Source organism: Scedosporium apiospermum (genome assembly GCF_000732125.1).
Source record: "Scedosporium apiospermum strain IHEM 14462 chromosome Unknown SEQ_SAPIO_0106, whole genome shotgun sequence".
Lineage (NCBI taxonomy): Eukaryota > Fungi > Ascomycota > Sordariomycetes > Microascales > Microascaceae > Scedosporium > Scedosporium apiospermum.
This window is the reverse complement of record NW_015971807.1, coordinates 217190-243577: the sequence shown is the minus strand read 5'-3', so window position 1 is coordinate 243577 and position 26388 is coordinate 217190. Positions and strand designations below refer to the sequence as shown.

Below are 26388 nucleotides of genomic sequence, written 5' to 3'. Positions count from 1 at the left end.
AAGCAGCAAGGGAGCCGAAGAAGTATATCTCCAGCCCTGTTTCTATCTTCATCAACAATAGAGGAGTCTGCGCCATGTTGCGCTAACAACTCAAGAGTCAAGGATATGTCTTTCGCAAGTGAATCGTGGGGGATATACATAGCCACAACCATCAATGCAAGGTGATGGAGAACTGTCTGGCCCCGTTTGTCGACAGCGTTGACATTGGCGCCTGCTCCCACTAGCAGTTTCATCGATTCATGGTTGTTTCCGTGGGTAGCGAGTCTCATCATGGCTGTCTCTCCGTTTCCGTTGCTTGCGTTGACATTGGCGCCTTCGTCAAGGAGCAGTTTTAGTGCTGCAGGGTCTCTTTGTCTAGCCCATTGATGCACTACAAGTTCACGTCATTTTCTCTAGTTAGCACCTAGCTATTTTCACAGGGCAAGAGAAAGGCAATATACTAGTCCTTACAACAAGTGTTTCCTGGTATATACGATAACATGCCTGTAGGGTCCTGTCCATCAACTATAGACTTATAATCAGCATATATATACTAGTAACTTCAAGTAATATAAAAGAAAACTGTCTTACCATGCTGAACTCGACTATGAACATCTGCTCCGCGATCAAGCAGGAGTTGCATAGCCGCCAGTGTAAACGACGAATGAGTCGACCAGCTCCCACAGGACACTAAAAACGGCGTTGCGCCACTCGACCCCACCGCATTAGCGTCTACACCATGGTCGAGAACTAAAGCCATGAGCTCTAGATTCGCAACTCTTGAGAATTCGCAAAGGGTGTCTACAAGATGGATGTCCTCTAGATTGCAGTCATCTCGGGAGTTGAGCAGCAGGCGAGCGATGTTGACAAGGATCTTGATGTCCTCGACATCTTTGTCGTCAGTGGGAAACCATGAGGTGGCTTTCAGGGCACTGCAGCTTTCATCTCGATAACCGAATTCTTGGATGAGATCTTGGACGCCTTGAACAAAAAAGCTCTGTGCGGCGATGACGAGGGCGTTGGGCGGAATGGAGTTGGAAGCTTTGAGTTCGTTTAGGTACGACATACAAAGTGCCCTGGATCTCGGGCGTAGGGCCTTTCGTAGCTAGTGTGGGATTAATAGTTAGAGAAACCAATTCGAAAATAGGGCGGAATCAAACCTACTAGAGTCGCTTCATCACTGGGAATTGGCGGATCGAAAAAAGAAGGATTAAAGTAGGGGTCGCTTGGTGGACGCGGCGGGAAGTGAGCACCACGGGCAAGCAAGAGCTCAATCGTCTCAACCCATTTTTTGGTATAAAGTCGCTGGGGATCAGCACCCGGGGGCCAATGTCGGCTTCCCATTTCACCTCCTCTATGTATCGCAAGCCACAAGGCCGTCGTGTGACCTCCACTGAAGCCATCGGTTTCACAAACCGAATTCACATCAGCCCCGAGATCTAGGAAAAGACGAACGGCTTCGACGTTTCCCAGTTCCGCTGCATCGTGGAGCGCCTGTCGCTGACTAGTACACGATGGTGTTGCAGGGTCGGCACCAAGCGCAAGCAGGAATCCTACGATGTGCATGTGCGAATGCAGTATAGCGTCGGACAGAAGTGAATCTGCGAGATAAGAACTCCCGAACTGCACCGTGAGGTCGGTTTCGGGCTTTATGGCTCGTTTTACCCTCTCCAAATCACCGGCGCAAACAGCCCTGTTAAGCTCCCGAAGGTCATTCGCATCTGGGCCGTCATCACGGTCATACTCGGGGTCGAAATTGTATGAGATTAGCCTAGGACGTGGATTTAGATTCGTTTGGTCGGACATGTTGCTTGTTGCATATGAAAAGGCCACGAATGCGGAGAGATGAATGAGAGGTGAGGACGGGATATGGGATGTGGGATGTGGGATGTGGACCAGGATATATATAGAACATTCCTGCAGAAAAATCGATGTACCACCTCGTAAATTCCACCTCGCCGTTATGCGGCCGTCACATGACCTTGGCTGGCTCATCCGTATAAAACAAGCAAGTCTTTTCTACAACTTAGAACTAGGACCACTATCATGTAAGTTGGACGAACCTGTTCGGTCCTTAGGAACGTTTCTCTTAGAAACCGCCATATATTTAAATATTTTAAATATTTTAAATGCCTCGCACATGGTCATGAAAGGCCTATTATCTCATATGAAGTTTTCCAAAAACTCGCTGGATACTGGGGGCTTCCACTTCCGGGATAGAATAAGTAGCACAGGCTGAACAGGCACAGCATAAGGGGCAGGGTGTACTCACAGACAACAGGTTTCACTTGAAGTTGGGCCAGCGCTAATCACCCTGCACCGCTAATCATCATCGATCCGTTGGTTACACGGTAACGTTGGTTATACAGGAAAAAGTTCGGTCACGATGCAATTTTGGGGCTCATATGAGATAGGATGCATTTTACACGGGAGGCTTAGCCATGGTCATATGAAAATTTATATGGGTGTGTACCATGCAGAATGCCTTCCAACCTCCCCTTCATTTGCGTAGAACTCCCATTAACCAGCCAGCCAGCCAGGGACCGTCTCTCCCTAATACCTCTGCACAGGTCTGGCACGTCGAGGATTCATGACCTTGGAAAAATCGAAAACTCTGGGGTCAGCTTCTCTCCAAACAGGCTTAACAAAGTTCAAGCCATACTCCGTCTTGAACGAGTCCCTACACCCTATTTTACCCTTAAATGATGGGCAAGGGTCCTTAGCCTCTTTGAAGTCTGTGGTGTCTCTATTGGTGCCGACAACGATAATTCGATTTCCCGAAATTGGCTTGATAAAGGACTTCTTATGCTGGTGTAAGAGGCGGATGACGTTGGGTTCTGCACACAGTCCTCCAGTGCCGTGGTTTATGGTCTCCCAGTCCTCAGAAAGCAGACAATCCTCTATATACTTCCCGACGCTCCCTTCTGCGCCATATTCTTTGTCGATGGAGATGAGCCGTTCCGGATGCCAGTCTGTTCGGACAGAGGATGCAAAGTATATCTGATCTTGATGCACAAGAGCCGCCATTGCATTGGGGCGCTTTAGGTTGTAGACCGCGGCTAAATCGTGCATCTGATCGAAGGCGTACATGGCAAGATTCATAAGTTCGCCATCGCTGATGCCTCCGCACTTGACATTAGTTTTTTGCGGATCAAATTCAATAATCGCCGTGTAGCTGATATATTCGCTCGAGGGGAATTCGTCCCAAAAGGTTTGGGGAAGCTCGTCCAACTGGATGCCGATTAGGGGTGCATTATTCTGAGGCGGGGCTGCCCAGATGAGGCCTGCGAGTTGTAGAGCTACCCCGAGGAAGAGCGATGGGATTTTGGGTCGCATTTGGCTTGCGGCGTTGAGAAATGACTTGAGACTTGGGAGGAGGAACAAGAGGAACAGGAGGAGCCAGATAAGGAGGGCGACTGTAAAACTCGAATTGGCTTGATTGAGAATAGAAAAGAGGCTCTTGGAGTGCAATCAACTGACGGTTTTCACTCAACTATAAGAGAGATTTCAGTCCTTGGGGCTTGAGGAGCTGTGATGAATACTGAACCGATCTGGACTTCGACTGATACAAGTAGATTTTATCCAGGGGCACGAGCACGGCCGGGTAGGATGACCGGAATGCGCTTGATAGAAGACGCAAAGACATCCATCTCGACCTCGGGCCAACTGAGCTGGGGGTTGCAAGGGGCTTAGTTCTCCAAGCATTGCTGGCTACTTTGAGGTTTGAAACGTCGGTCGACTCGCCAGCCAAGCCCTCATCCATCATCTTGGGGGCGACGCTCGCAATCTTGCAGCTATTCGTGTGGTGCCTGTCCCGACATTAGAGGATTCTGGCTGCCGAAGCCCTCGTTACCTTGGGGGCGACGCCCGAAGCCTAGAGGATTCTGGCCACCAAAGCCCCGTTATCTTGGGGGCGACGTTTGAAGTCGTGCTATTCCTGTAGTGCCTGTCCCGACACCGGAGGATTCTGGCCGCCAGGCATTTGACTTGGATTCTGCCTTGGGGGTTTCATCATCATGCAACCCACTCCATTCGGCTCATTGACTGCGAGCCATCAGCCAACAGGCCTCGCATATCGCCTTATTCCGATGGGGCGCGGTTTCTGCCCCCAACTCCACTGGTCTGGCCGCAGACTTTTGAACTCTGGTAGCGCTCCATTTATCCGTAAACGGACGCTGTTGGTTTTGTAAGTTCTTTTGCGCTATTTTTTGGCCCCCAGCGACGGATTCGTCGATCAATGATGTCTGGTTGGTTGTCTCTTGCGTACATAGCCACCCCCACCATATCTCTCGCTCGTACCCTCTCCTGGGGTGCCCAACACCGAATTGCGCCCTTGGGTTTTCTGGGTCGCCAACACCTCGGATAAACGCCATGGTTCACTGTGATGGCATCCATTTCACGCGCTTAGATGTATGAGTCTTATGGACCTGGTGCATTACTATGTAGATACGAAGAACGGGGCCGCGATGATCTCACACTAGTATGGACAAAGAAACCATCAAGCCCAGTCTGGGCATGTTTGGTCAGGATGTGTCACTAATTGAACGCTGGTCTCTAGTATGCGCTCCTCTCAAGCTCCATACCTATTGAATTTTGCGCGACTCTCACCCTACGTGTACATACAGATCATTCTCTAGATACATAGTCGCCGAGAGTCAATTGTGTGTTACTGACGCTTCCTTCCTCTTAATCCTCATCCGGGACCACGCTCGTGTCCACGACTTGAAATCCGGCGTAAGGCTCTTCCAAACAAAAATCGGTCTCGTCCCCATGCTTCACCTCGCCGTCCGGGTTGCAGTCGTCGCCGCTGAAGAGCACGACCATGAAGTTATTGTCAACAGCTCCGGTGCTCCTGACCAGAATCGATCCCGCGTTACCGCTGTAATCTCGCTTGCACTCATCACCAGTTGTCCCCGTAACGATTCGGCCAAGATCTTGCCCTCGACATCCCGATCCGCTGTAGAAGATGAGCTCATACGCATGAGCGGCCTGCAGGAAGAGGGTGGAAAGAAGAAGTAGTGTTGCCATTGCAGATTTTGGGAGACTTGAGAAGGCGATTCTTGTTGCTCGTGCGTTGATGATTGTCCGTTACTGTGTATGTGTAGATATGGTATGGGACGATGGATAGAGCCTGCGATGGATGTTAGAATCTTGAGTACGATTCCTGAGAAGTTACGGGTTGTATAAGTTGATGTATTGCAATACCTGATCAAGATAGAAGAGATGGGCGTTTTAGAGTACTCCAATGGAATGGAGGGTCGTCGAAGTTGGGACAGATTACTACATAGCGCGGTGTTTTAAATGCGACAGATCTACGGCGGTTGGCATAGATTTTACACGAAGGCACAACATGTTCCCATTTACTCGATTTGAAAAGACCAGTTAATCCTGCCTTGGTTCCTGAAACAAGATAGATCCATTGATACAGACGTGTTGGCGGCGGAAGCGTGCTGCGCCTTGGGGTGTGCAATCCTTCCCGGCTGCATACACGGACTATTAATAGACCACCATCTTGATCAATCCATCGTGATTGAAAGGTCCAGAACTAACAGCGCCAAGAAAAAAAATGGAATGGCCAACAGGATAACCGGTCTGTGACCACTTCCAGGTCATGTCATATATATCACTTTTTTTTTCTCTTGTCAACGTCTCTCCCTAATCTACATTTCCCCCAAACTTGTTCTGGAGGAATCTTCCCCGGCCCGTCTGTCTTCTCAACGCCATTTTCTCACACCAACCATTCCAACTTCCTTCAAACTTTTTTGTGTCTTCTCGCGCATAGTCAAGACAGCCACTACACAACTCATTCCTCCAACACAACACACCAACATGAATCGTGTCATCGCCACCTTTTCTTTTTTTCTTCTCGGGCTCGCTACAGCTTATCAGACCCAAAGCCATCCTCACCACTATGCTCGACAAGAGACAACTGGAATAGTGGTGGAAACTCCCTCCTCGACTTCCAGTCTGTCCGCCACCCCAACCGGCAGCATTCACCCTTCATCAATCTGTGCCTCCGAGATCGAAAAGGTCAAGGACACGCTGCCCACTCAGCCACCCGAATTCAGCGCTTTCTCGTCATCGTACTATGACACTCACCCACGCACCGCCGAGGATCCCCTTTGGGACTGTGCCTGGATCTCCGAAATCCCCAAGGACTATGACGATTTGGCCTTTGATTACTGGAACGAGACCTACGAGTGGTTCTACCATACTTTCGACCCAGTCCAGGAACGCGACGAGTTTGACGCGCAGAGAGCGTACCAGAGTTGCATCAGGGAGAATGAAGACCGTATCCCGTGCGCCGTAGATTTCGAGAGCTACGTCCTCGATTCTGTGGCTTCTGTTTTCGACCGCCCAGTACAGGATGAAAGTGCCAAGTCAGGTGCCGCGAAGGGGGGTGTACATGAGGCGACTGCTCGGCTACCAGCAGCCCTGCTTCTTGTGCTGTGGATCGGAGTTATGGTGGTTCTTTAATGTATTATTAGGGGCGACGGCAAGGTTTTACATAGGGTGTGGACTCTGATCCCGTAATATTCCGGGTTCAATGTTCCCATCAGGCTCTATAGAGCACCAAGTAGCTTCGCTATCACCATTCATCAATGCGAACAAGATCATTCTCCATTCAGTGCCGCGAAAGGCCTAGCTCCCACTCCGACACGGGGGTTATAACGGATGAAGGCCCTCCGGAAAATCAGGACTGCCATGTAGGCATGAAACGATCACGATCATTGATGTGGATTTACTGCGCTTCTGATTTATCTTGTTTGCCGAGCCAAGCGAAATTCATCGTACCACTCGAGACCGTCAGCTGTGCCTTGGACTGTTGGCTGTATTTTGGGAGCCATTGGTTGTCTTTTGGGGTTTGTTGGCTGTACTTTGGCGGCTGTTAGCCCCGCTGCAGGTAGGATGAAACACTGCGGGGGCCGCTGGCAGTGCTTTGGGGGCGGGTGGCTGGGAGCATGAGAGGTATCGGATTAACGACTGATCCTTCAAAGGAATCTAACGCTGTTGGTTCCGATGCCGGACATTCGACCAGAAACATAGCCGCGGAGTGTGGTAGCGAGGAATCACCGTGTACTACCCGATGAAGTTTCCGGTTCCTCTGTGGGGGCGGGTCCGAATTAGGCCGGCCGAAGCCCGAGCCATCGGCCCACGCCGACATCCTACATCCTACCTCACCCAAGCCCCGACATCCTACCCTACATCATGATAAGCCTTCAGGATCAACACGCTGGCCCGCGATATTGGAGTATCTCCTTTTAGGCACGGAAGACTCTATTTCCGAAACATCCCTTGTTGGCTGTGCTGGTGCAGTAATCCTTCTAGATCTATAGTTAGTATTCAGTGGCCTGAGTCTAGAGGTTATGGGCCGTGTTCGCGGCAAGGATATCAGTACAGCCACAGGGAGGGGAGCTCACTTGACATGATGAACCCTCGAATCTGGAACCACCCAGAACCAATTTGATCCGCTGGATCTCCTCGCGTCATCGCCATCCCAACGCAGAGCTCGGGAATCCTATCTAGAGTGGCGCGAACAGAGCCACCCTGCCAAGCCAGGCTAGATATCCGTTGCAGCTGTCGTGAAGACTTGGTGGTGATGCCAAACACTTGGAAATACGGCGCCCTACTTCACGCTCGATAAATGGCGGCCATCCTTTCCTCGAGATGTATTTGTTTAGATATCTCTGTTCCTACTCCCGACATCGATCGAGACATACATACTCGTGCTTTGAATTTGTCTCACGTACTGTGTCTGAAAGTTATTTCTTCCACACACTCAATCTGCAATATCTCCCTTTCTCTCATCCTTTGCCTTTCCTCCTTCTTCCTACTTCAGTTTGAATCTGCTATCATGCGCGTCTCCAAGACCCTGAAGATGGCGATTGTAGCGGCCAACCTCATTTCTGCTGCCTTCATCGGTCGCCCGCCGCATCCCGCTGAACGCTTTGGTAACCGCGCCCAGATCCAAGGTTACGATGGCAGCCGTGATATGGCATCGAGCACCTCCGGCCATCCATCCAAGCCATACATCATTTCTCGACAAGACAACAACAATGGCAACAATGGCAACAACAACAAGCCGGCGCAGGATGACTCTTGTGAGTGCAAGAAGAAGTGCCAAAACAAGCACTACTACATTGACCCACAGAACTGCTCCCGCTGTCTTCGTTGCGAGGGATCCCTAGTTTCGGATCCCAAGTCCGGCTACAAACGCTGCGTCCCGGATAACGGGCAGCACGACGAGGATAACAAGAAGCGGCGGGAGAAGAAGGAGAAGAAGTGGCCGGCGATGAAGCGGCGGATGGTGAGCAAATTTAAGGAGAGAGAGCCTGAGCGAAAGAAACGTCAGCAGCAGAGAAAGATCAAACGCCTCAGTCTCTGCGTCCCCATCGCACCGCTGGGCATTGACTTGCCCTTCGCAGAGGACGTCGCTGGGGAGTTCTTCGACGAAGAGTATCTCAGCAGCGGTGACATTCTCGAACATTGGCCTCGGGATCTGTTGATCGATGAGTGGGAGCTAGAGGCGTTCGACGATGCTGGAGAGGAGAGCTTTTACAACGGCGCGTACTTGGATCCGTGGGTCAGGCACGTTCAATCATCAGTGGCATATGTGACTCTCTCTATGAGGTCACTTGAAGAGAACAGCATGCACCGTAATGCCGACACCGACATCGGCACCGACCTCGACACCAACCGTGACACCCATCTCCGGGACAAGAGGTTCATAAATGGCCTCATTAGTCTGATCAAGGGGGTTGCCAATAGCGTTGCCAGAGGAGCGAAAGCCGCCATCCCCAGTCGCCCTCCACCCACCATGACATTTGCAAAGCCTGGTGCTGGTACCGCAGCTAGGGCGACTAGGGTCCAGCAAAGTGCGAAGGTAAAGGAGATGCTGGATAAAGGGCCACTGAGATGGTGCCTGGAAAAGAGGAATCCGTACAACCATGCATGATATGGCGTGTATTATTGTGTGAGTTGAGGCGGCTCGCGGCTGCGGATGAGGCGGGGATCATTTTAGGCATCTTGGGTTGTAGCCTACCCCTTATGGGACCCGACAAGTATATCAATTTCCTGAATCTATTTGGGCTTCTGTCTCACGGGAAACGAGAGACTGGGAATGTCTCCCCTTGGTCGCGAATTTATTTCTGCTCGAATGGCATGTAGTGATTTCCCCACCCCGGAGAAAGAGCGAGGCGGGTTAATCGTAGATTCCTGGCAATAGATATAATGCGAAGCGCAGGGCTAAGGACGAGATCAGACACACTGCAAATCAAAGACCACGTCATGGTTTATAAATCGGGGTCATACAGGCACTCTCCTCCCTCGCATCCGATATCTTATAGTAGCTAGGGTCTCTGCTGCGCTGCTGCAGCTGTTTGAGAGACTCAAGCCATTACTCTCCCGAAGTAGAGGATATATTAACCAAGACCTGGGACGTTGAAAAAAACCACTTGCACCATCATATCATCTCGTAGACTCCTGGAAAAGGGAGAGTTGAAGGCTAGCCGACCAGCGATTAGCTCATGATGGTTTGTCACGAGCTGGCCGTTTCGGAGGCCCAAGGCGGTCAGGCGTGGCAGAAAAGGATAAAACTCGGAAGATCACGGACCAGTAGAATTGGGACCGACAGGACCGACGAGGCGGTCCCAACGGTCCAAGGCAGGACCGACGAAGAAGGACGGACGGTCCTTGGAAGGACCGACGCTAGAAGAACATCGGTCCCCGGGAGAGCTTGGAAGGGAAACGTCTATATAAACTACGAGTTCTACCATGTATCTAGTTTGTCTTTCAAGACTCTCCAGTAGTCAATTCAAGTACAACTACAGCCCTACACTTGAATACGCACTTCTCACCAATATCTTGTGAACACTGCTTGACTGCCTTACTCTACCACCAACAGACAACCACCTCAATCCTGTCACCAGTTGTATCCACCTGATACCGTCAACGGGCTCGTGTTAGGATTGTAACACTGATACTAGCTGTACCTACCTGATATACTAAGCCTCAGTGTTAGGATCGTAACACTCGACAATGCTACAGGGCTAAGGTTCACTTCAATCAATAATCTGTCCGCAGGCACCAATTTTCAATTTTATTATCTGCTAAGTAGGTCCTATAGAAAAGTAAAATATTATCAAGAACGACTCTAATCATCCAACGCAGCCAAAGACGAGAGTGTATCTGGGTGCCTCGGACTAAGAATGCGCTGTCGAGAAGAAGCGCAACTATACATTAGAGATAGGGCGTCTATCAGGCGCCCTTGGGCTTTCCATGTAAACGCCAAGTTGTTTATGCTAGTGAGTGTGGAGAGATAATCATCCCCAAGCTTTACCTTACAAGTCTCCATCACCTGCACATCCAGCTTCTCAGCCTCCTCCCATTAGCCCTGGTTTAAAAGCGTCAACGCCAAGTTAGCCATACTCTTAAGTGTCAAGGGATAATCATCTCTAAGCTTTACCTTAAAAGTCTCCATCACCTACACATCTAGCTTCTTAGCCTCCTCCTATCAGCCCTGGTTCCAAAGCATCAATGCCAAGTTGGCTATGCTAGTGAGCATGTCGGGGTGATCATCCCCTAAAATCTCCTTTCTCACTATTGTAGCCTTGCGCACAAGCTCTTCTGCTTAACTATATTCACCTAGCATCAGCTAATACTATGATATTGTGACGGGGAAAAAGGTGACATCGGTGAAAAGGGTGACGTTCTCAAGATTCCGCAAGCACCGGGGGGGGGGGCGGAAGAATATTGTTCCTTGCCATGGGCCATGACCATGGTTATTTCTTTTCTTTTCTTTCCTCTCAAAGAGGAAGATCAAGTTCTTCAAGTTCTTCAACTTCAAGAAGAAGTTCTTCATGTTTTTTTAGTCAATTATCAAGTCATTAGTCCTTCTTTCAATTGACTTCTTTTCAGATCTGGTCTGGCCCTATTTCCGGACAGTTCTTCTATTATTTTACATGTGGATGTGTCCCCTATCTGACACTAGCATGATCTCTGGCTTCCCCCTATTTGGAAGCCTCCTTTGGCTGTGATTCGGCTCTATTCCCGTTGATCAACCATTCCGACGTTCCATTACCATTCCTGCAGGAGGAATTGCAGCAGCTTCTTGCGGGAACCATTCTAGACCCATTTGACCATCTGTTTCTCTTTTGATTCGTTCTTGTAGTGTGCGGGCAGGCTGCACTGCTCCGTCTCAGTACCGTTCAGCAGAGGAGTGGTGAACGTGGCCTTGCCAGGAAAGCTTTTCGACCTAAGGAAGGACAGGCATGTCGTATTGGCCCAGGACTTGATGGCACTCTGAATGGGGGTAAACGTGGTGTTGCTGGTAACTGCGACGCCAAAGACGTGAGTCCTATCATAGCCCAAGCCGCAGAGCTGTATAGCTATGCCGGGCGTCGTGATGTTGAGTTTGTCAAAGTTGTCCTGAAAAGTCTGGAGGGCTGAGGTGCTGAGGCCTTGGTTCAGCAGATCTTGGCCGATGTAAACGCTGATGGTTGCTTGCCCAGACTAGCCATATAGGATGAAGGGCTGATCTGAAGCTCTGTGGCCGTTGTCGATATACTCACGAATCTGCCCCACAAGCGACCAGATAGCCCCCTTCGCAAGGCTAAAAGCCTTGTGCCACCATCCAAGCTCAAACTCGACATTAACAGAAGTGGCGGACTGGACAAGGTTGGCGGCCACCGCCTCCGATGGCAGGTTGTCAAAATCTGGGCCAAAAGAAGAGCAAGTTTGGATGCGATGACTGGTGCTCGGGTCAGCGACAGGGTCATACAGCGAGAAGTCGTAGAACATAGTCTGCTGGCACCTCTTGATGGCTTTGAGGTTGGGATAGACGGACCAATTTCCGGTGCTCGGACTGGAAACGGTGCATCGTTCAGGGTAGAAGTAGTCAGCCTGGGTAGAGGTGTTAACTGGAGGGATGAACGCCATGGCTCCTGGCATGAGGCTAACAGCCCCAAGTGCCACCGTGAGCCATGATGAAGCCACCATGGTGACTGGGTAGCTCGGGGTGTGTGATCTTGTATTGCGGACGGCTAGATGAGGGCAGAACTGTCAGTAGGTTTCAAGTTCTTGTTCAGAGGTTCCGGGTTCATAGTTCAGAGTGCGTATCTCCGTTATGATACAGACATATATTAGACAGTAAGCGCGTTGCAGATGCCGCTTGATGTCGGAATGGACTTGACTCTCGAGGCGGACGTGACAGCAACTTTAAGTAAGGAGGCCTCCGCTGCTACTATCATCTTATCCCTTCTCTGAGGACCCCTTTTCTAACCGAGAGGAGAAGGGGGTCTCCAACAGACACCAAACCACTCGACCATGTCCACTGTCAAGCTGACATGACTTCTCAGTTCATCAGGTCAACGGACCAACACGATCCTTTAGGGACTCATGAGGACGGCCAAGGACGCCACGAGGATGGTTATGACCCCACGGAGGAATACGAGAAGCAGAGGGAGGGGGAAAGAGGACAAGGGGGGAGGGGATGTGTGTGTGGGGGTGGGTCTTGAGTATCTTGTGTTTCTCATTTTGGGCAACTTCGCTGCGCGGTAACCTTGCCGGGATGTAGTAGGATGCGTAAACATGGGAAAATCAGGAAGAGGTACGACATATGCGAGGTGAAAGTAAATTAATTAAACGACGCAGGTGTTTGCTAGTCAAGACCTGGCTCTATCTCCATAATTACATGGTTACACTACAACCCCTACATCTACATAACAAAAAGACATCAAATAAAAGAAGTAGGTATTAAAATAAGATGGGATGTGGGGTTGTGCTAGGTCAGGTCATGCTACCCGTTATCTAATTAGGCAGGAAGGAATACAATAGCGCCGGAAGCAGCTGCGAAGCCCGCAACACCTGTAACGACTAGCTTCTGCACGGCGCTTTCTTCAGGGCAGTCGGAAGGTGGGTTCAGGCCTTTGCACAACGCGTTTTTCAAAAAGGCAGACATGCTCGCAGCCACAGTTGTGTCAATCTTCACCCGGCAGGGGTCTGCAGTTGGGGTCGGGGAGGAGGAGGCCAACACTGCACAAGTACCGGACAGTTGTTGTTGCTCCCAAGACAGCTTCTCAGGAACGTCGTGTGTTTGGTCAGTCACGTTGATAGCAACTCCGTCTTGAGGGGAACATTTCTCTGTAGCAGCGACAAGATCGACTTCTTGGCCGCCTCTCTCGACATTGAAGTAGATACTGAGGTTGATATCATGGCCAACGATGGCAACTTGATCGCCACTCTCATCACAGCTTCTCCAGATAGCAGTCGCGAACAGCCGATGAGGCCCCTCGGTGATGGATTTCAGGTAGTGGTAGACAAAGTAGGGCTCGCTGGAGGAGAAGTTGGTAGAGGTTAGGTCGGTAATGGAGTGCCCGAACGTATCCAACAAGTCGGTCCCATTACGGACAAATGAGTAGATAGAGGGCTTGAGATGTTTGGCCAGCTCAGCATTCTGTAGTGCAAAGACGATGGGAAAGTAGTCTATCGGCGCATATGTCTCGTTGGTGCGCGGAAAGACCACGTCGATTTCCAGCACACTAGCAGCATTGACGGCGGCCCCAAGGTAGGCTAACAAGCCTAGAAGGGGCCAAATAGCATAGGAGATGAGGTGCATAGTCGTTGCTGCTGCTGGTTATCGATATCCGAAGTGAAATAAGTGATTGATGGTAAATATGGTGATGGTGGTAATGATACTAATGGTTGAAACTGTTCGGAATAGGGGGCTGAAGGAGGGGATTGGGGGTCGCGGATTGGGAATCGGGAATCTGGAATCTGGAAGCCCTGTTGGGGGCCAAAACTGCGAGTGTGAAAGGTGAATGCAGAGGATCAGATGGATCAGGTGGAAACAGCAAGGGAGAGAAAAGTGTGAAGGATGAAGGATTGAAGGATTTTGGTATCTGGTGCCTGGGCTGGTGCATGTACGCGTGATGCAGATCTGGTCCGCGGGTGGGACCAAGTCACCAACACTCAATGCCACCTGTATCATTGGGCATAGCATCTCTTGGCCTGGGTGCATGACAGTGGTTCCTGCGACAATTATAGTTTAGAAGAGATGACAATGGAACACAGAGAGGCCCACCCGAGAAGGGTGAAAGGAACGAGAGAAATTCGGGAAATCCTAGCACTGGCGGACATCGTGGAAACTACGAAGTCCAACGGTCTATGGTACTATGGCACTACAGTACTACAACACTAAACTACTACCTCGGGGGACCGGAGGATCAGTTGGGGTACCATACTGACCCTCGCACAATTAAACAAAACCACAGTTGTACGAACTACTCCTCTTTGCGAACCCACTCGGCTTGCCCTAATAAGATTAGATCGTACGTAAACTTACTCGGATTAGGAGGAATTGGCCGGTTCGGTCCGCTTGACGTCATGCCGCTTTCCCCGGGTACCCCTGGCAGCTGTTCAAAGGGACTTTTCACTTTAAACTAAACTAGTCTAATTTAGTCAACTTTATGTCAGGGACTCAGGGACTAAAACTAGTGTAATCTACAAAGTACCTCGGTATCGCCCGATCTATCCCGGTCTCGGTATATATGTTCGGAAATACTCTAATAAACTGCTGAGGTGACACAGAGGCAATAGTTACAGTCTCACAGACAGCGGCCTAATTGTTGGTGGGGATGAAGAAAAAAAGAAAAAAAAAAAGCTCTACAAGTCCCTGTCGCCGTGTCGGGGTATAGGGCAGGGTAGCTGTCACGCACGATCCCTGCAGTATCACACTCTCTCCATCCGTCAACCCGTAAAAGCACCACTTGCTTGAAGAAGTCCATCTTCATCATTCCCCGGGCTGTCAAATTTTGATGATTTCTAGATTTTATAGTAGTACGGGGCCCCACTGATCCTGTGGGTCGTCGGCCGGGGCGTTGCAGAGATTGAAACAGTATAGATATCCAGCCAATTTGCTAATGCACGCAGCACATGCATGAGGCGAATGAGGAGATTCCCTCTTTGACGATATTCACTCATCAAGCTCTGTCTCTGTCTAGAGTTGTATTGAGGGTGGGATAGGATGGAATAGGATGGAAATATTGATCCTTCGGGATAGAATCACGCCGCATACCTCGTACATCGCTCCAGAGGATGCAGCCAAGATTCCAGTCAGCCAAATCATCACCAGGCCTCATTTCGTTGGGCCATACTTCCATCGTGAGCTGGCGATTCTTAAGGCTACAAGGTAGGGACCCACGAGGACCTCAAGATCCCTAGGCAAATACTGTCTAAGCTACTACAGGCTAGAATGGGGCACGGAGACTTTGTAGGCTACCACAGGGCATGCCGACATGAGAACTACGCCCCGTACTACAGCTGTGGACACGAGATAACCTAGGAACACTTCGCCTTCAGCTGAAAAGTGAGAAAGATATCAGACGAGGGCTGGCCAGCAGACTTCTGGCACTATGACAGAGATGGGAACCCAATGGGAAGGGTGGGGCCAGTGGAACCACACACGACAGCACTGAGGAGTGGGAAGGCCTTCTGGTCTTTAGAGAGAGTGACAGGCCTTCTTTGAGAGAATATGCCCGGGGACCCTGAACAGCAAGCTAGGGGGGAAGAAGGAGGAAGGGTGAGGGTCACCGGCGCAGCCGGTCCCTGATCCCTATTGGGACATCAGGCCGTGGGCAGTACTGCGCCCCCATATACCTATAGACGTGTTGTATAATGTCAAGTGGCACTATATATACTAATTATGCGTATGGGTCTGGCGTTGCGCCACAGTTCTCACCCAGGCCAACAGTACTACCATCACTAGAGTATCTATCATAACACCTCTCTTCTCTAACTGTTATGTCCCACGATGTAGATTCCGACTCGTCGTTGACTTCCCGATGTCCTACTTGACTATTACGACCATGTGACGGCCATTGGACCAATTCTTCTATGTTGTGTGATTCCAACTTATGCTCTCTATTCCGATGAGCGAGTAGCACAGTCTTGTTTGTGTTTTGGGATGTGCTACTCGGCTCCGGCAAGAAGTGAGACAAAGAGCGATTGGGAGAAGCACCTCCCTCGCAAGCCGACTCTCCCGGTGTTGCGCGCTATCCGCACGGATACGCGCTCACGGAGTTCATAGCAGCTAAAATCGAAAAGTTGGGCGCCAGGCACCTCACTCGATTCCCTAGCTGAGAAAAGTCAGCCCACTACCTCTAAGCGAGCGAGCAACACCGAAGACCCGATGGACATCGGTAACGAGGACAAGAGCGTTATCCTAGTCGACAGCAAGGCAGCAACCCAGAAGGCTAGTAACAACGCCAACCCCGATGACGCAAGCGAGCCCAATGACTATGACCTGCTCACTAAAGTCATCCAAGGTATCGACAAGCAAGTCGGGGAGCTTGAGGCCAAGAAAGACATGATCGCCGATGCTCAGATAGCCAGTCTTAAGGACTGCTTCAATACCCTACTTTGGCTAGCTAGAGAAGCAAGTGAAGGAACTCGAACTCGAGCAACACAATCTAAAGTCGCAATTAAGATCACTTGAAGACGAGCGAGTGGCACAGAGAGTAATGCCGCCGAGCTTGCAGTCGAGCACGCCAGTACCTCACGCTCCCAAGCGCCCTTGACTAGCCCAGGACAGCCTCAGCCCTAGCTTGCATCAGGCTATGAGAAAGCAGCTAGAAAGCAGCAAGTAGGCAAACAAGAGAGCGAGCGAGCGACACAGGTAGTCAATAAAGAGAAGGAATTCAGAGGAGTAACCAAGTTTAACTCATGTATATAATTTCATAAAAGCAAGCGAGTATGCTAATGAGGATGTTACCTGTCTTCCGAATAGCGGGGGCACTGTTACACATTGCTACCTTACTGCCTCTAGCAGCAAGCAGCAACTAGTCCTAGCCACCCTACTACGCTAGGTATAAAGAGCGAGCGCAGGAGCGCTTGCTCTCCAAGTTTAAAGAATCAAGCCTTTACTCTCTAATAGTTCCAGAATCCGCTGTGTGATCCACCGCTAGTAATGAATTCAGTAGGTGAATCATTACTAGCATTGTAAGTAAACCATCGACAGATATCCAGCCTGAAGTGAGCAAGTTACGCTCCCTTACTTCCACAGTCGCAAGCTATCACTTATATCTGACAGCTAGGTAGTGAGCCAAAGCCGTAACACAAAGTACCTATTCCGCAAGGCTCTGTAGTAAGGGCATCTTGGTTTCTGGTGGGATGCTGTCTTCTTGTTTATCTACCGCATGAGCGCAATGGGCCCAGTTATTGGTTTCCCAGCATATTATTTCATGTTGCCCTTCGTCATTCTTCTTTAGCTCAACTGGATAGGCCATGCTCATCCGACTAACCGTGTAAAATAAGCGCGTGGACTCGCCCTATATTCCACATACCATATACCGCACTCCTAGCTTAATAAACTAGGGATTCCATTTCGAATCGCCCTCCTTAATTGCAAGGCAGCAGAATATATCGTCTCTCGCTGGCCGTATACAGCGGGGCCGGTGCTGGCACAGGTCTGCTATGCAGTGGCCGTGAACGCTGCAGAAGATTGGCCCTGGACAGCCCTTGCGCCCATTGTTCTGGGCAGGAGGTTCGTCGACCAGGTGAGAGGGGTTAAAGCACTTGCGATTGTCACAAAGGTGACTTACGTGACCATCCGGGTTTGAGCCAGTTTTGGCCACGAATGATACAATATGCAGGAGAAAAGCTGTCTGAGCACCACGACCCGTCCGGTTCATATCTCGATTTTTCTTTGTGTAGATCTATATTGGAAAACATCATCTATTAGACACAGGCCACCAATTTCTGCGGTTTGCTCGCGAAGGGAACAAATACCTGGACATAGCCATCCTGGTTTCCTGATCCGGTCGCTTGCCAGCATTCCGTCTCCGCGATAACCTCGCATGCTTTGTAACGCTTGTCTGTCACGATAGCTTGGGCTCGTGCCTGCCCGAGGTCGTCAAGGTAGTTTAGCGGCATGTCAACGATAGTGTCTGAGGCCTTTAACTTCTTAATTTGGGTACGCTTGGTTAGAGAAACTCGAATATGATCCCATACATAGGTTAAAGGAAGGAAAAAAGAAAAAAAAAAAGAAAGGAAAGAAACACATCTCCTAGATAACAAGTAGTCACGCGGTAGGTGCGAAGGAAAGAGAAAGAATACAGTTAAAACACTTTGGAAGGTACGACTTAAGCACTAGAAAACGTCTCTCTATCTCTCGAATTTTCGAATCTCGGTAAGTGCTAGAGAAAAAAAAAGAGGTACCACAGCAAAAATAAGTAAATAATAAAATATCAATTAGTATTGAGACATGTATTCTTGCCGCAGAAGCCCGAAGTATTATATAGCCGAACCTCACTTACACATAAAACGGGATGAAGGCTCCTACATCCATAGAGTAGAACTTAGACGAGAAAGTAGTAGCGCGGAAGAAGGCGAAGGGAAGCTTTGCAGCAGAGAGCAATCGGTCGTTTCCATTTAGCCTACAAGTTGTTTTTAGAAATCAGTCTTTTACTATTTTTATTTTTAATTTCACTTCTTACTATCCTTACTTTCCTCCTCTCTCCTCTGCCCGTGTTGTTCCACGATGCAGATTCCGACCGATCGCTGACTTCCCCACGTCCTATTTAACCATTACGACCATACAATGACCATTAAACTATTTCTTCTTAGTGGTGTGGCCCCTAGCCTGTGTCTTTTATTCCTGTGAGCGGGCGGCATAGACCTGTTTGTATTGTGGGTTGTGCTACTCGGCTCTGACTAACTACTCGAAAGAATACTCTTGAGAACAAGAAGCCTAAGCAGAATCTAACAGGCTATGCCGCTGTGCGGGTCAAGGACCTGATCAAGGTCCATCGTAGGACTTTTGCTATTCTTTTGTCCTACTGAATGTGAATATCTTTCTCATTCTACAGTTTGGGGTTTAAGGTGATTACCCGCAGCAGCAGCACGCTCCTAAGAAGAGCGGGCCTGCCATGGGAGGCGTGGCGGCCGGTGCGGTGCTGGGTGTTGGTGTGGGGTTGATTGGTAGTGTGTTGGTTACTGATGTGGTAAATGATGTGTAGCACGATGTGTATATAGATGGTTATGGTGAGTGGTAGATTTCCTTAACCTCTGTGTTTGGAATAACTTGATATGCTAACTACCTAGACTTATGTTGTGGATGGACGAAATCATGACTTTGGCGGTGGTGGTGATTAGAAACAAGAATAGTTTTGGGTTAAAGGAGAGACTTGCACTTATATATGTTTTTCGTTTCATTGATGTTATTATCTTGATGTCGCATTCTAATGTTAGGAGCTATGGTAATGCGAAATTGGAATGTTAATAATAGCTTTAAATTCAAGAACTAGCCCAAGGCTGGGTAGTTACACTAAGATAAAACTACCCTATCAGTCTGATACAAAAGTCGCGGAGTCTGGATATCGCGTTGCTAGAGGCGCCGCATCGTCAACTCGCCATGTAGTAATGTCGTGATAGCCGTACTCCCCTGGGAATGCAGCCGGCTTTATCTTCTCTGGAATAGACTTCTTAAACAATTTCCATCTCGGACGTGAGTTATTAGCAGTGGCGTTCCAGGAGTTCCTCATATATCTCGAAATGGCTGATGCTCGCCTGCCAACTTCCCGCTGTGCCATAAGACTGTCGTTCCCGCGCTTATCGGCCCCGGTCTGCCACACAACCAGCGAGTCGTTGATCTTCACGTACATGCGCTCCCACGTTCCCAGGGCTTCCTCTGGGAGAATTCTATCTTCCATCTTCCAGGCCCAGTGAGAAGTAGGGTTATCGATTTCGAGGAGGTCCATTTCGTTTGGCTGTTCTGTCCTGACGTATCTCAGGGGCGTCTTCATGTCGACGTGCAGATGAACACGGTCGCCTGGAGACCCCGCCCCGTCATAGAAGGGAACAAGCCCCCCTACAAGAGTGTGAAAGGGCGTAAAGGCCTCCGGGATACGATGTGGCCGAGGGGCCAGAAATGGCTCCAACTGGTGGGCAAGGCCGTAGCCATGTTTGGTGAGAGAGCGGCAAGTCCAATGCTGCACGTCATCCAGGCCTCTCCCATCGTAGAGGTAGCGAATGCGAACTGATGGGTGAACGTACTCCTCGGTGTTGGGAAGCATTTCATCGTCGGAGCCATCAATGGTATACAGGCCAGGCTTTCGGCCGTTCTTTTGCCTCTGTGAGAATAAACGCCACGGCCGCAAGCCATACATCCTGTCAGGATAAGTAGTTAACCCTTTTGGGTTGCAAATCTTGCCCATCGCCCACGGCCGCGCCTTTACTCCAGGATTCATGTTGTAAAAAATGCGCTGCATCTCAGGCTTGCTAAACTCGACTCCTACAGATGTGAGCTGATCGGCCATCCCTATAGTAAGACTTGAGCGTCAGCGATAGTCCGCGTTTCGGGGGTGGGCTAATTGCGCCAGTGATCATTGATGTCTCACAGGCGAGGGCAATGGTAGCGATTTTCTGGTCTGGCCATCCTCCTCCAATGTTCCCGTGGTTGCCAGGGAACCAAACTTGGCGTAGTTGGGTGTTGTTGTTATCGGGAGCTCGACTCCACATTGTTGGACCAAACGCGGTGCGCCATTCATCCAGCGCAAGGGCATGGAAGGCGTAATCTACGTTAGGGTGGACATCGAGGTCGGCAAACCTCAGCTGCTCAGCCGTTAGTCGGTAAGAGTCAAGATGATTGGACTTAAGGGCAGGGCCACAGTTACCTCGTCCCTCCCCCGGCTGCGTATACCCCAGGGCATTTATGGGAACCCCAAACTCCCCACTGTATCCCAGACACCTAGTGAGTCAGAGAGTTTGTAGGTCAGCATCCCGTGTTAATTTTTTCATGAATATTAACAGTTATCCTTACCAACGGCCCGCACCCTCCCCTCAATCGGCGCGGTCCAATCCAACGACGAATCTGGGCCTCTCTCTACCAGGCTTAGCTCGTGCTTATCATTTAGAGCATGAGGTTAGCGAGCAGGTAGGCAGGGAGTTGGAGCGTAGAGTTCATGATCGTACCTTATTCAACCACTCACGGTACTTGAACCCAATCTTGCGGAGGTCCATGCGCTTCTTCCCTGTGTTAGAATCTTCGCGGGCAAGCGTCGTCACCTCCCTGAAGAACCTCCTCTTCTCGTCCTTCAGTTGTTGCTCGAGTTCCTCCAGATTCCCACCCCACCCGGAATTCTTTCGCGCCGCCCCCAACCTTTGGATCCTAACGTAATTCTCCAGGTTGAACGCCGTTAGGTACTTCTCCTCGTTGTATTTCGTCTCGGATGTCCAGTCAGACCAGTGCTGATAGTCGTGGAAAATGCGGGGGAGCTGGTCTAGCCCCGTGCGGTTGAGAAAGCCTAAGCTGCAAATCATATTGGCAACAGATCGGGCTGTGAATGCTGTTACGATCCTAACACTCTGTCGTCAAATTATCAGGTGGGTACAGCTGGTGTCGGGGTCGGGGGTGCCTGTTGTGAAGTAAGTGAGGCAGTCAAGCAGTATTCACAAGATATTGGTGAGAAGTGCGTATTCAAGTGTAGGGGTGTAGTTGTTCTTGAATTGACTACTGGAGAGTCTTGAAAGACAAACTAGATACATAGTAGAACCCGTAGTTTATATAGACGTTTCCCTTTCAAGCCTCCCAGAGTGATCGGAGCTTTTTCTTGACTGATCGGAACCGATCGTTTGGTGATCGTTATGATCACAGGGGTGATCGCCACCGATCACTTCTCGCGCCTCCGATCGCTTCCCTGTCGTCTGCCGGCCGGCCGCGTGCAGCCGTCCTGCTGTTACTTTCTGCCGTGTCCTACCGCTTTTGGGCCTGCATAAAGGTCGGCCCGTGACAAATGCGCCCCTGGAGAAGCCGATGATGATGATTTCATCTCCGGAGTTGTAATTGTCGCAAATAAACCGGTAAGTTTCGACAATATCCTACCCTCACAGTCAGCCACAGAAAACAAAGGAGAAAACAGAAATAAGGGAAAGGGCAGGAGGACTAACCGAGAGTACCCCAAGTCCAAACATTCCTCCAGTCAACTTGGAAATCTTGGATTCATCGGTACCAACCCCGGGGTGGTAGTAGATGATCTGTGGCTTCCCAGTGCAACATTTCTGAGCGATAGCCCCGGATAGACGGCTGACATTGCTCGCGATTCCAGAGTCCAATGAGTTGCTGAACAGGATAATACGCGTCTTGGTTAGAGCTCGTTTGAGGGGAGAGAGTGTCTTGTCAGATACATGGAGGACGTACGTGTTATTCCAAGTACCATCGCAGCAGGCAATGATACGTTTGCTGTTCAGATGCAAGTCGCCCCCCGCTCGATGGGCACACTCGAGGATGTTTGCTGAGAGGTCGGTCATCGTGCTAGTTTTGGTTCGAATTTTTCAAACATGCACATAGCATCTGGCATTTCCTGTGAAACGGAGAAAGGAGCGTTTGGGATGTGATGGGGCCGACTCCTATGCGACGTTCCCGTCATTATATTTCGGGACTCCCATCGCCAAGACCAAAACGTATTTCGCCCTGCTTACCTGCTCGATTGCTCTGCCATTCATGACGGCTGTGCAGCACGATCATCGCCCTCGGCCTCCAAGTTCTGGGGGCCGTTGTCTTCGTACTGGATGGCACTGCTGTCAGACGCGCCCTGTTTTAGGAAGCCCACAGGTGAATCCTTTTCCAGCCCGTAAGCTGGTGCCGCTCCCGGACCAGTCAAAAGGCTTGGATCAACGCAAACCCGACCGCCCTCTGCCTGTCCCCCCTATTCGGTCCCAGTGACGGGTCTCACCTAAGAAATTTTGTGGGACGCGTGACGAGTGCTCCACTGCGTTCGCGTAGAGTATAGCATTTCCCACGACTTTCACCCGTCTTTAGGGCCCGCAACCCGCCCTCCCGAGCCGGCGGAGATTACCCAGACTTTGCGACGATGAGTCGGAGACACGGACTCTCTGCACGTGTGGAAATGGGGTCTTTCCTCCAGATTTCAAAGCTGACGTGCTCAACTGGAATGTTTTATCTAGACGCGCCGTTCACCGCCATCTCGCCCGCCTTTTTCAGTCCTCTAGTCGAGGAGGTGTATAGAGTCGAAATGCCAATTCCCCGGAGTTACCAATGTCGTGTGTGCCACAAAGTGACGGCAAAAGGTTGGGGGGTTATTAAGATGTGGAAAGTGCAAACATGCGAGGTATTGTTCACGGAGTGTCAGCGTAGTGACTGGAAGAATCACCAGAAGCAATGTGTAGCGGCTAGTTAGTGGGCGGCTTTAGGAGGGAGAGATTTGCAAGTCTCCAGTGCTACAGTAGGAGTCCGTTGAGGATAGGATTCGTCTCTAGAACGAACTCGGCCATAGGAAGAAACAACTACGTGTGCAGTTGCTTACTTTTCGACACAAATCGTGGTGGGCGGCGAGCTCGTATGTCGGAGGCAACTGGAATCGGCATTCGAGTTTGGTGGGGCCACGGAGGCCCGCTGCCGGGGGAAGCTTGCAGTACCCTCTTCTCCGAGAAGAACTTCCTATAACGAGCTGAGCCGTAGAGAGGGCTTTAGCAAGAGCCCAAGCTAATTTTTGCCACCAACGCCGGCACCGCCTGGCGGCAACGGCACGAGGGCACCGGCCAGCCGCTGTTACGACCGCCGGCATCACAGCAACGGTTCCAGTACATACAGTCACGTCGCGCCCTTTCCGAACGAATTCCTTTCCCTTTCCTTCCTTCCATTAAAACCTTCCTGTATATAGGCTTCCGTCAAGTAGCCGTATTTGGCTGACCCCTCCCATATGATATGTCGGGTGGTGGCGATGATCTCATAAGCTGACGTTTAAGATCTTGGTCAAGGATTGCATGCCTCAGTAGGTTCCGGTCGGGTCTAATTTAGAAATGGCTTATGTCCGACAGCCGCCAAACATGTGTCCTAGGCAGTGTGCGCATTATTAACATTCACATCTACAAACAGCAGCAGAGACAGAGAATGGTGATTCTACGGGGTATTCATTAAACGATACGAAGAACAACAAGTATACAACTCCAACGCGCCAACAGGTTTCCAGTTATCAAAAAGTATAAAAGCTTCCTCTTCGTAACGACTTTCCTTCATTCCCTATCCCCATTTTGTCTACTCGGTCTGGGGCACGACGACCTCAGCCTTAGGAGCCTCAGCATCCTTCTCGGCGACAGCCTTGAAGGCCTGCTCGAAGTCGGCAATGATATCATCAATGTGCTCGGTACCGACGGAGATGCGGATGAGGTCCTCGGTGGCGCCGGCGCTGATCTTCTCCTCATCGGAGAGCTGCTCGTGGGTGGTGCTCCAGGGGCTAGACGTAGAGAGTTAGGTTTGAATTTACTCGACGAGATATTAAAAGGGGAAATTAAGTTCGACTTACTGAATAGCAAGAGTCTTGGAGTCGCCAACGTTGGCAAGGTTGGAGATGAGCTTGAAGCTATCGACAATCTTGCTGCCGGCGTCACCGCCACCCTTAACACCGAAGCTGAGGACACCGCCGAAGCCGCGCTGGAGGTACTTCTTGGCGTTCTCGTGCGAAGGATGGCTCTCAAGACCGGGGTACGAGACCCACGCGACGTTAGGGTTCTTCTCGAGCCACTGGGCAAGAGTGGAGGCGTTCTGAGCGTGGCGCTCGGCCCTCAAGCTGAGGGTCTCGAGACCGAGGAGGAGCTGCTGAGCACCGAAGGGGTTGAGGCAGGCGCCGAGGTCACGGAGGATCTCAACACGGGCGCGGATGGCGAAGGTGATGGGGCCGAAGGTCTCCCAGAACTTGAGGCCGTGGTAACCCTCGGCAGGCTCGACGAACTGGGGGAAGCGGGCCGCGTGCTGGCCCCAGTCGAACTTGCCGCTGTCGACAATGACACCGGCGATGGTAGTGCCGTGGCCGCCGATCCACTTGGTGGCGGAGTGGACGACGATATCGGCACCATGCTCAATGGGTCGGATGAAGTAGCCACCGGCACCGAAGGTGTTGTCAACCTAAGCCACATTGCCGAATGTGGTTAGCAAGTGATGAAATGGTAGACAAGAGGCACCGGCAACTAGGGGGAAAAGAAAACATTGCTCGGCGTCAGACATCAACTTACAATGAGAGGAACACCATGCTCGTGGGCGACCTTGGAAATGGCCTCGAGATCGGGAACGTTGTACCTGGGGTTACCAATGCTCTCGACGTAGACGGCCTTGGTCTTGTCGTCGATGAGGGCGGCAATGTCCTCGGGCTTATCACCGTTGGCGAACTTGGTTTGGATGCCAAGGCGGGGGAACAAGACCTTGAACTGGTTGTAGGTGCCACCGTAGAGGTTGGAGGTGGAGACAATGTTGTCGCCGGCGTGAGCGAGGGCGGCGACGGCGATGAATTGGGCAGCCTGGCCGGAGGAGGTGGCAACAGCGGCGACACCGCCCTCAAGAGCAGCTATCCTCTTCTCGAAGACATCGACGGTAGGCTGGTGAAGAGGAAAAAAAGGTCTCTCGTAAGTCTCAAGTCTTTTCGGCTATCGTGGAGGACTCAATGAGTACGTACGTTCATAATACGGCTGTAGATGTTGCCAAACTCCTTGAGGCCAAAGAGCCTCGCACCGTGGGCGGAGTCATTGAAGACGAAAGACTATAGGGCGGGGGAGGGTCCTTCGATTAGCCGATTCATTCTCACAAGTGTCAATGCCGTTCATGGCGCGCAGGTGTTGGGCCCCTTGTGCGTGCTGGGCCTAACTTACAGTGGTCGCATAGATGGGGACAGCGCGGGCGAGGGTGGTGGGGTCGGGTTCCTGACTGCGTTGGAAGTTAGCAAACCCCTCAATTGTGCCGCGGGGCAGACCCGGCGAGGTTTGGGGAATGCGCGGTTCAAAAAAGGATGGATGGATCGCATACCCGGCGTGAAGCTGGAGGGTCTCGAATCGCTGAGGTTGAGACATTGTGTCTTGTGATCTAGAGCTACTTAGAGAGCTAGAAGAGGAGGGGTGTTGCCGCTGCGTGTAGATGGAAGATCCACGAGAAAAAGCTTAAAGTCAAAACGACCAAAGGTTGCAAAGTGTAAACGAGTTACGCAAAGCACAAAGGAAGCCACTCGAATCAGGAGGAGCTGGGAGAGCAAGAAAAAAAGGTGTTCAAGTTGGACGAGGAGGGGAGGACGGGAATGACGTATAGAGCAGAACCTTGTGGTCGAGAGGACCCTTTATATATCAGTAAACAGGAAACCAAGAAACATTGGAGCCGTCCTACGCCGGACTTGGAGCTAGCCAAATCCTGACCCTACGGATACCACGAGCCCCTCCTGCCCCTCGAAAAGAGAAAGAGAGAGCGAGGAAAATATTCAGCTGCTTCGCTTTCTTCCTCTCTGGTTGGGATCCCCCTCGTTGCCCTCCTCCGTCAATGGGTTGTCGACATGCTATTGCACCAAGCAACTCGCAAGCCACAAGGCCGATTTAGGAAGCGATGTGGGGTAACAAGCAAGCACGCAATCGCGAGTAGCG

The 26388-nt window shown here is 50.7% G+C and overlaps 5 protein-coding genes and 5 pseudogenes across 5 annotated transcripts; 3 read left to right on the top strand and 7 right to left on the bottom strand.

Annotated features, from left to right (window-relative positions):
- Positions 1 to 331: 331 nt before the first annotated feature.
- Positions 332 to 1785, bottom strand: SAPIO_CDS6696 (uncharacterized protein; the record flags this gene model as incomplete). The annotated part of the gene is made up of 3 exons (XM_016788734.1): positions 332 to 370; positions 701 to 1084; positions 1144 to 1785. 3 exons carry the CDS (start codon positions 1783 to 1785, stop codon positions 332 to 334), a joined length of 1065 nt encoding a protein of 354 aa, XP_016641678.1.
- Positions 1786 to 2532: 747 nt separating this feature from the next.
- SAPIO_CDS6695 lies at positions 2533 to 3315 on the bottom strand (annotated as a pseudogene; the record flags this gene model as incomplete).
- A 1350-nt stretch (positions 3316 to 4665) lies between these two features.
- On the bottom strand, positions 4666 to 5007 carry SAPIO_CDS6694 (annotated as a pseudogene; the record flags this gene model as incomplete).
- An 801-nt stretch (positions 5008 to 5808) lies between these two features.
- Positions 5809 to 6456, top strand: SAPIO_CDS6693 (annotated as a pseudogene; the record flags this gene model as incomplete).
- Positions 6457 to 7834: 1378 nt separating this feature from the next.
- Positions 7835 to 8935, top strand: SAPIO_CDS6692 (annotated as a pseudogene; the record flags this gene model as incomplete).
- Positions 8936 to 11103: 2168 nt separating this feature from the next.
- On the bottom strand, positions 11104 to 11976 carry SAPIO_CDS6691 (uncharacterized protein; the record flags this gene model as incomplete). The annotated part of the gene is made up of 2 exons (XM_016788733.1): positions 11104 to 11480; positions 11550 to 11976. 2 exons carry the CDS (start codon positions 11974 to 11976, stop codon positions 11104 to 11106), a joined length of 804 nt encoding a protein of 267 aa, XP_016641677.1.
- Positions 11977 to 12790: 814 nt separating this feature from the next.
- Positions 12791 to 13594, bottom strand: SAPIO_CDS6690 (annotated as a pseudogene; the record flags this gene model as incomplete).
- Positions 13595 to 16165: 2571 nt separating this feature from the next.
- On the top strand, positions 16166 to 19128 carry SAPIO_CDS6689 (uncharacterized protein; the record flags this gene model as incomplete). The annotated part of the gene is made up of 5 exons (XM_016788732.1): positions 16166 to 16367; positions 17422 to 17531; positions 18703 to 18784; positions 18856 to 18977; positions 19078 to 19128. The coding sequence occupies 5 exons, from the start codon at positions 16166 to 16168 to the stop codon at positions 19126 to 19128; spliced, it is 567 nt and encodes a 188-aa protein (XP_016641676.1).
- A 191-nt stretch (positions 19129 to 19319) lies between these two features.
- Positions 19320 to 21294, bottom strand: SAPIO_CDS6688 (uncharacterized protein; the record flags this gene model as incomplete). The annotated part of the gene is made up of 3 exons (XM_016788731.1): positions 19320 to 20293; positions 20373 to 20586; positions 20947 to 21294. The coding sequence occupies 3 exons, from the start codon at positions 21292 to 21294 to the stop codon at positions 19320 to 19322; spliced, it is 1536 nt and encodes a 511-aa protein (XP_016641675.1).
- Positions 21295 to 24028: 2734 nt separating this feature from the next.
- On the bottom strand, positions 24029 to 25830 carry SAPIO_CDS6687 (Cysteine synthase; the record flags this gene model as incomplete). The annotated part of the gene is made up of 6 exons (XM_016788730.1): positions 24029 to 24227; positions 24297 to 24895; positions 25003 to 25362; positions 25440 to 25523; positions 25633 to 25687; positions 25787 to 25830. The coding sequence occupies 6 exons, from the start codon at positions 25828 to 25830 to the stop codon at positions 24029 to 24031; spliced, it is 1341 nt and encodes a 446-aa protein (XP_016641674.1).
- Positions 25831 to 26388: the final 558 nt, after the last annotated feature.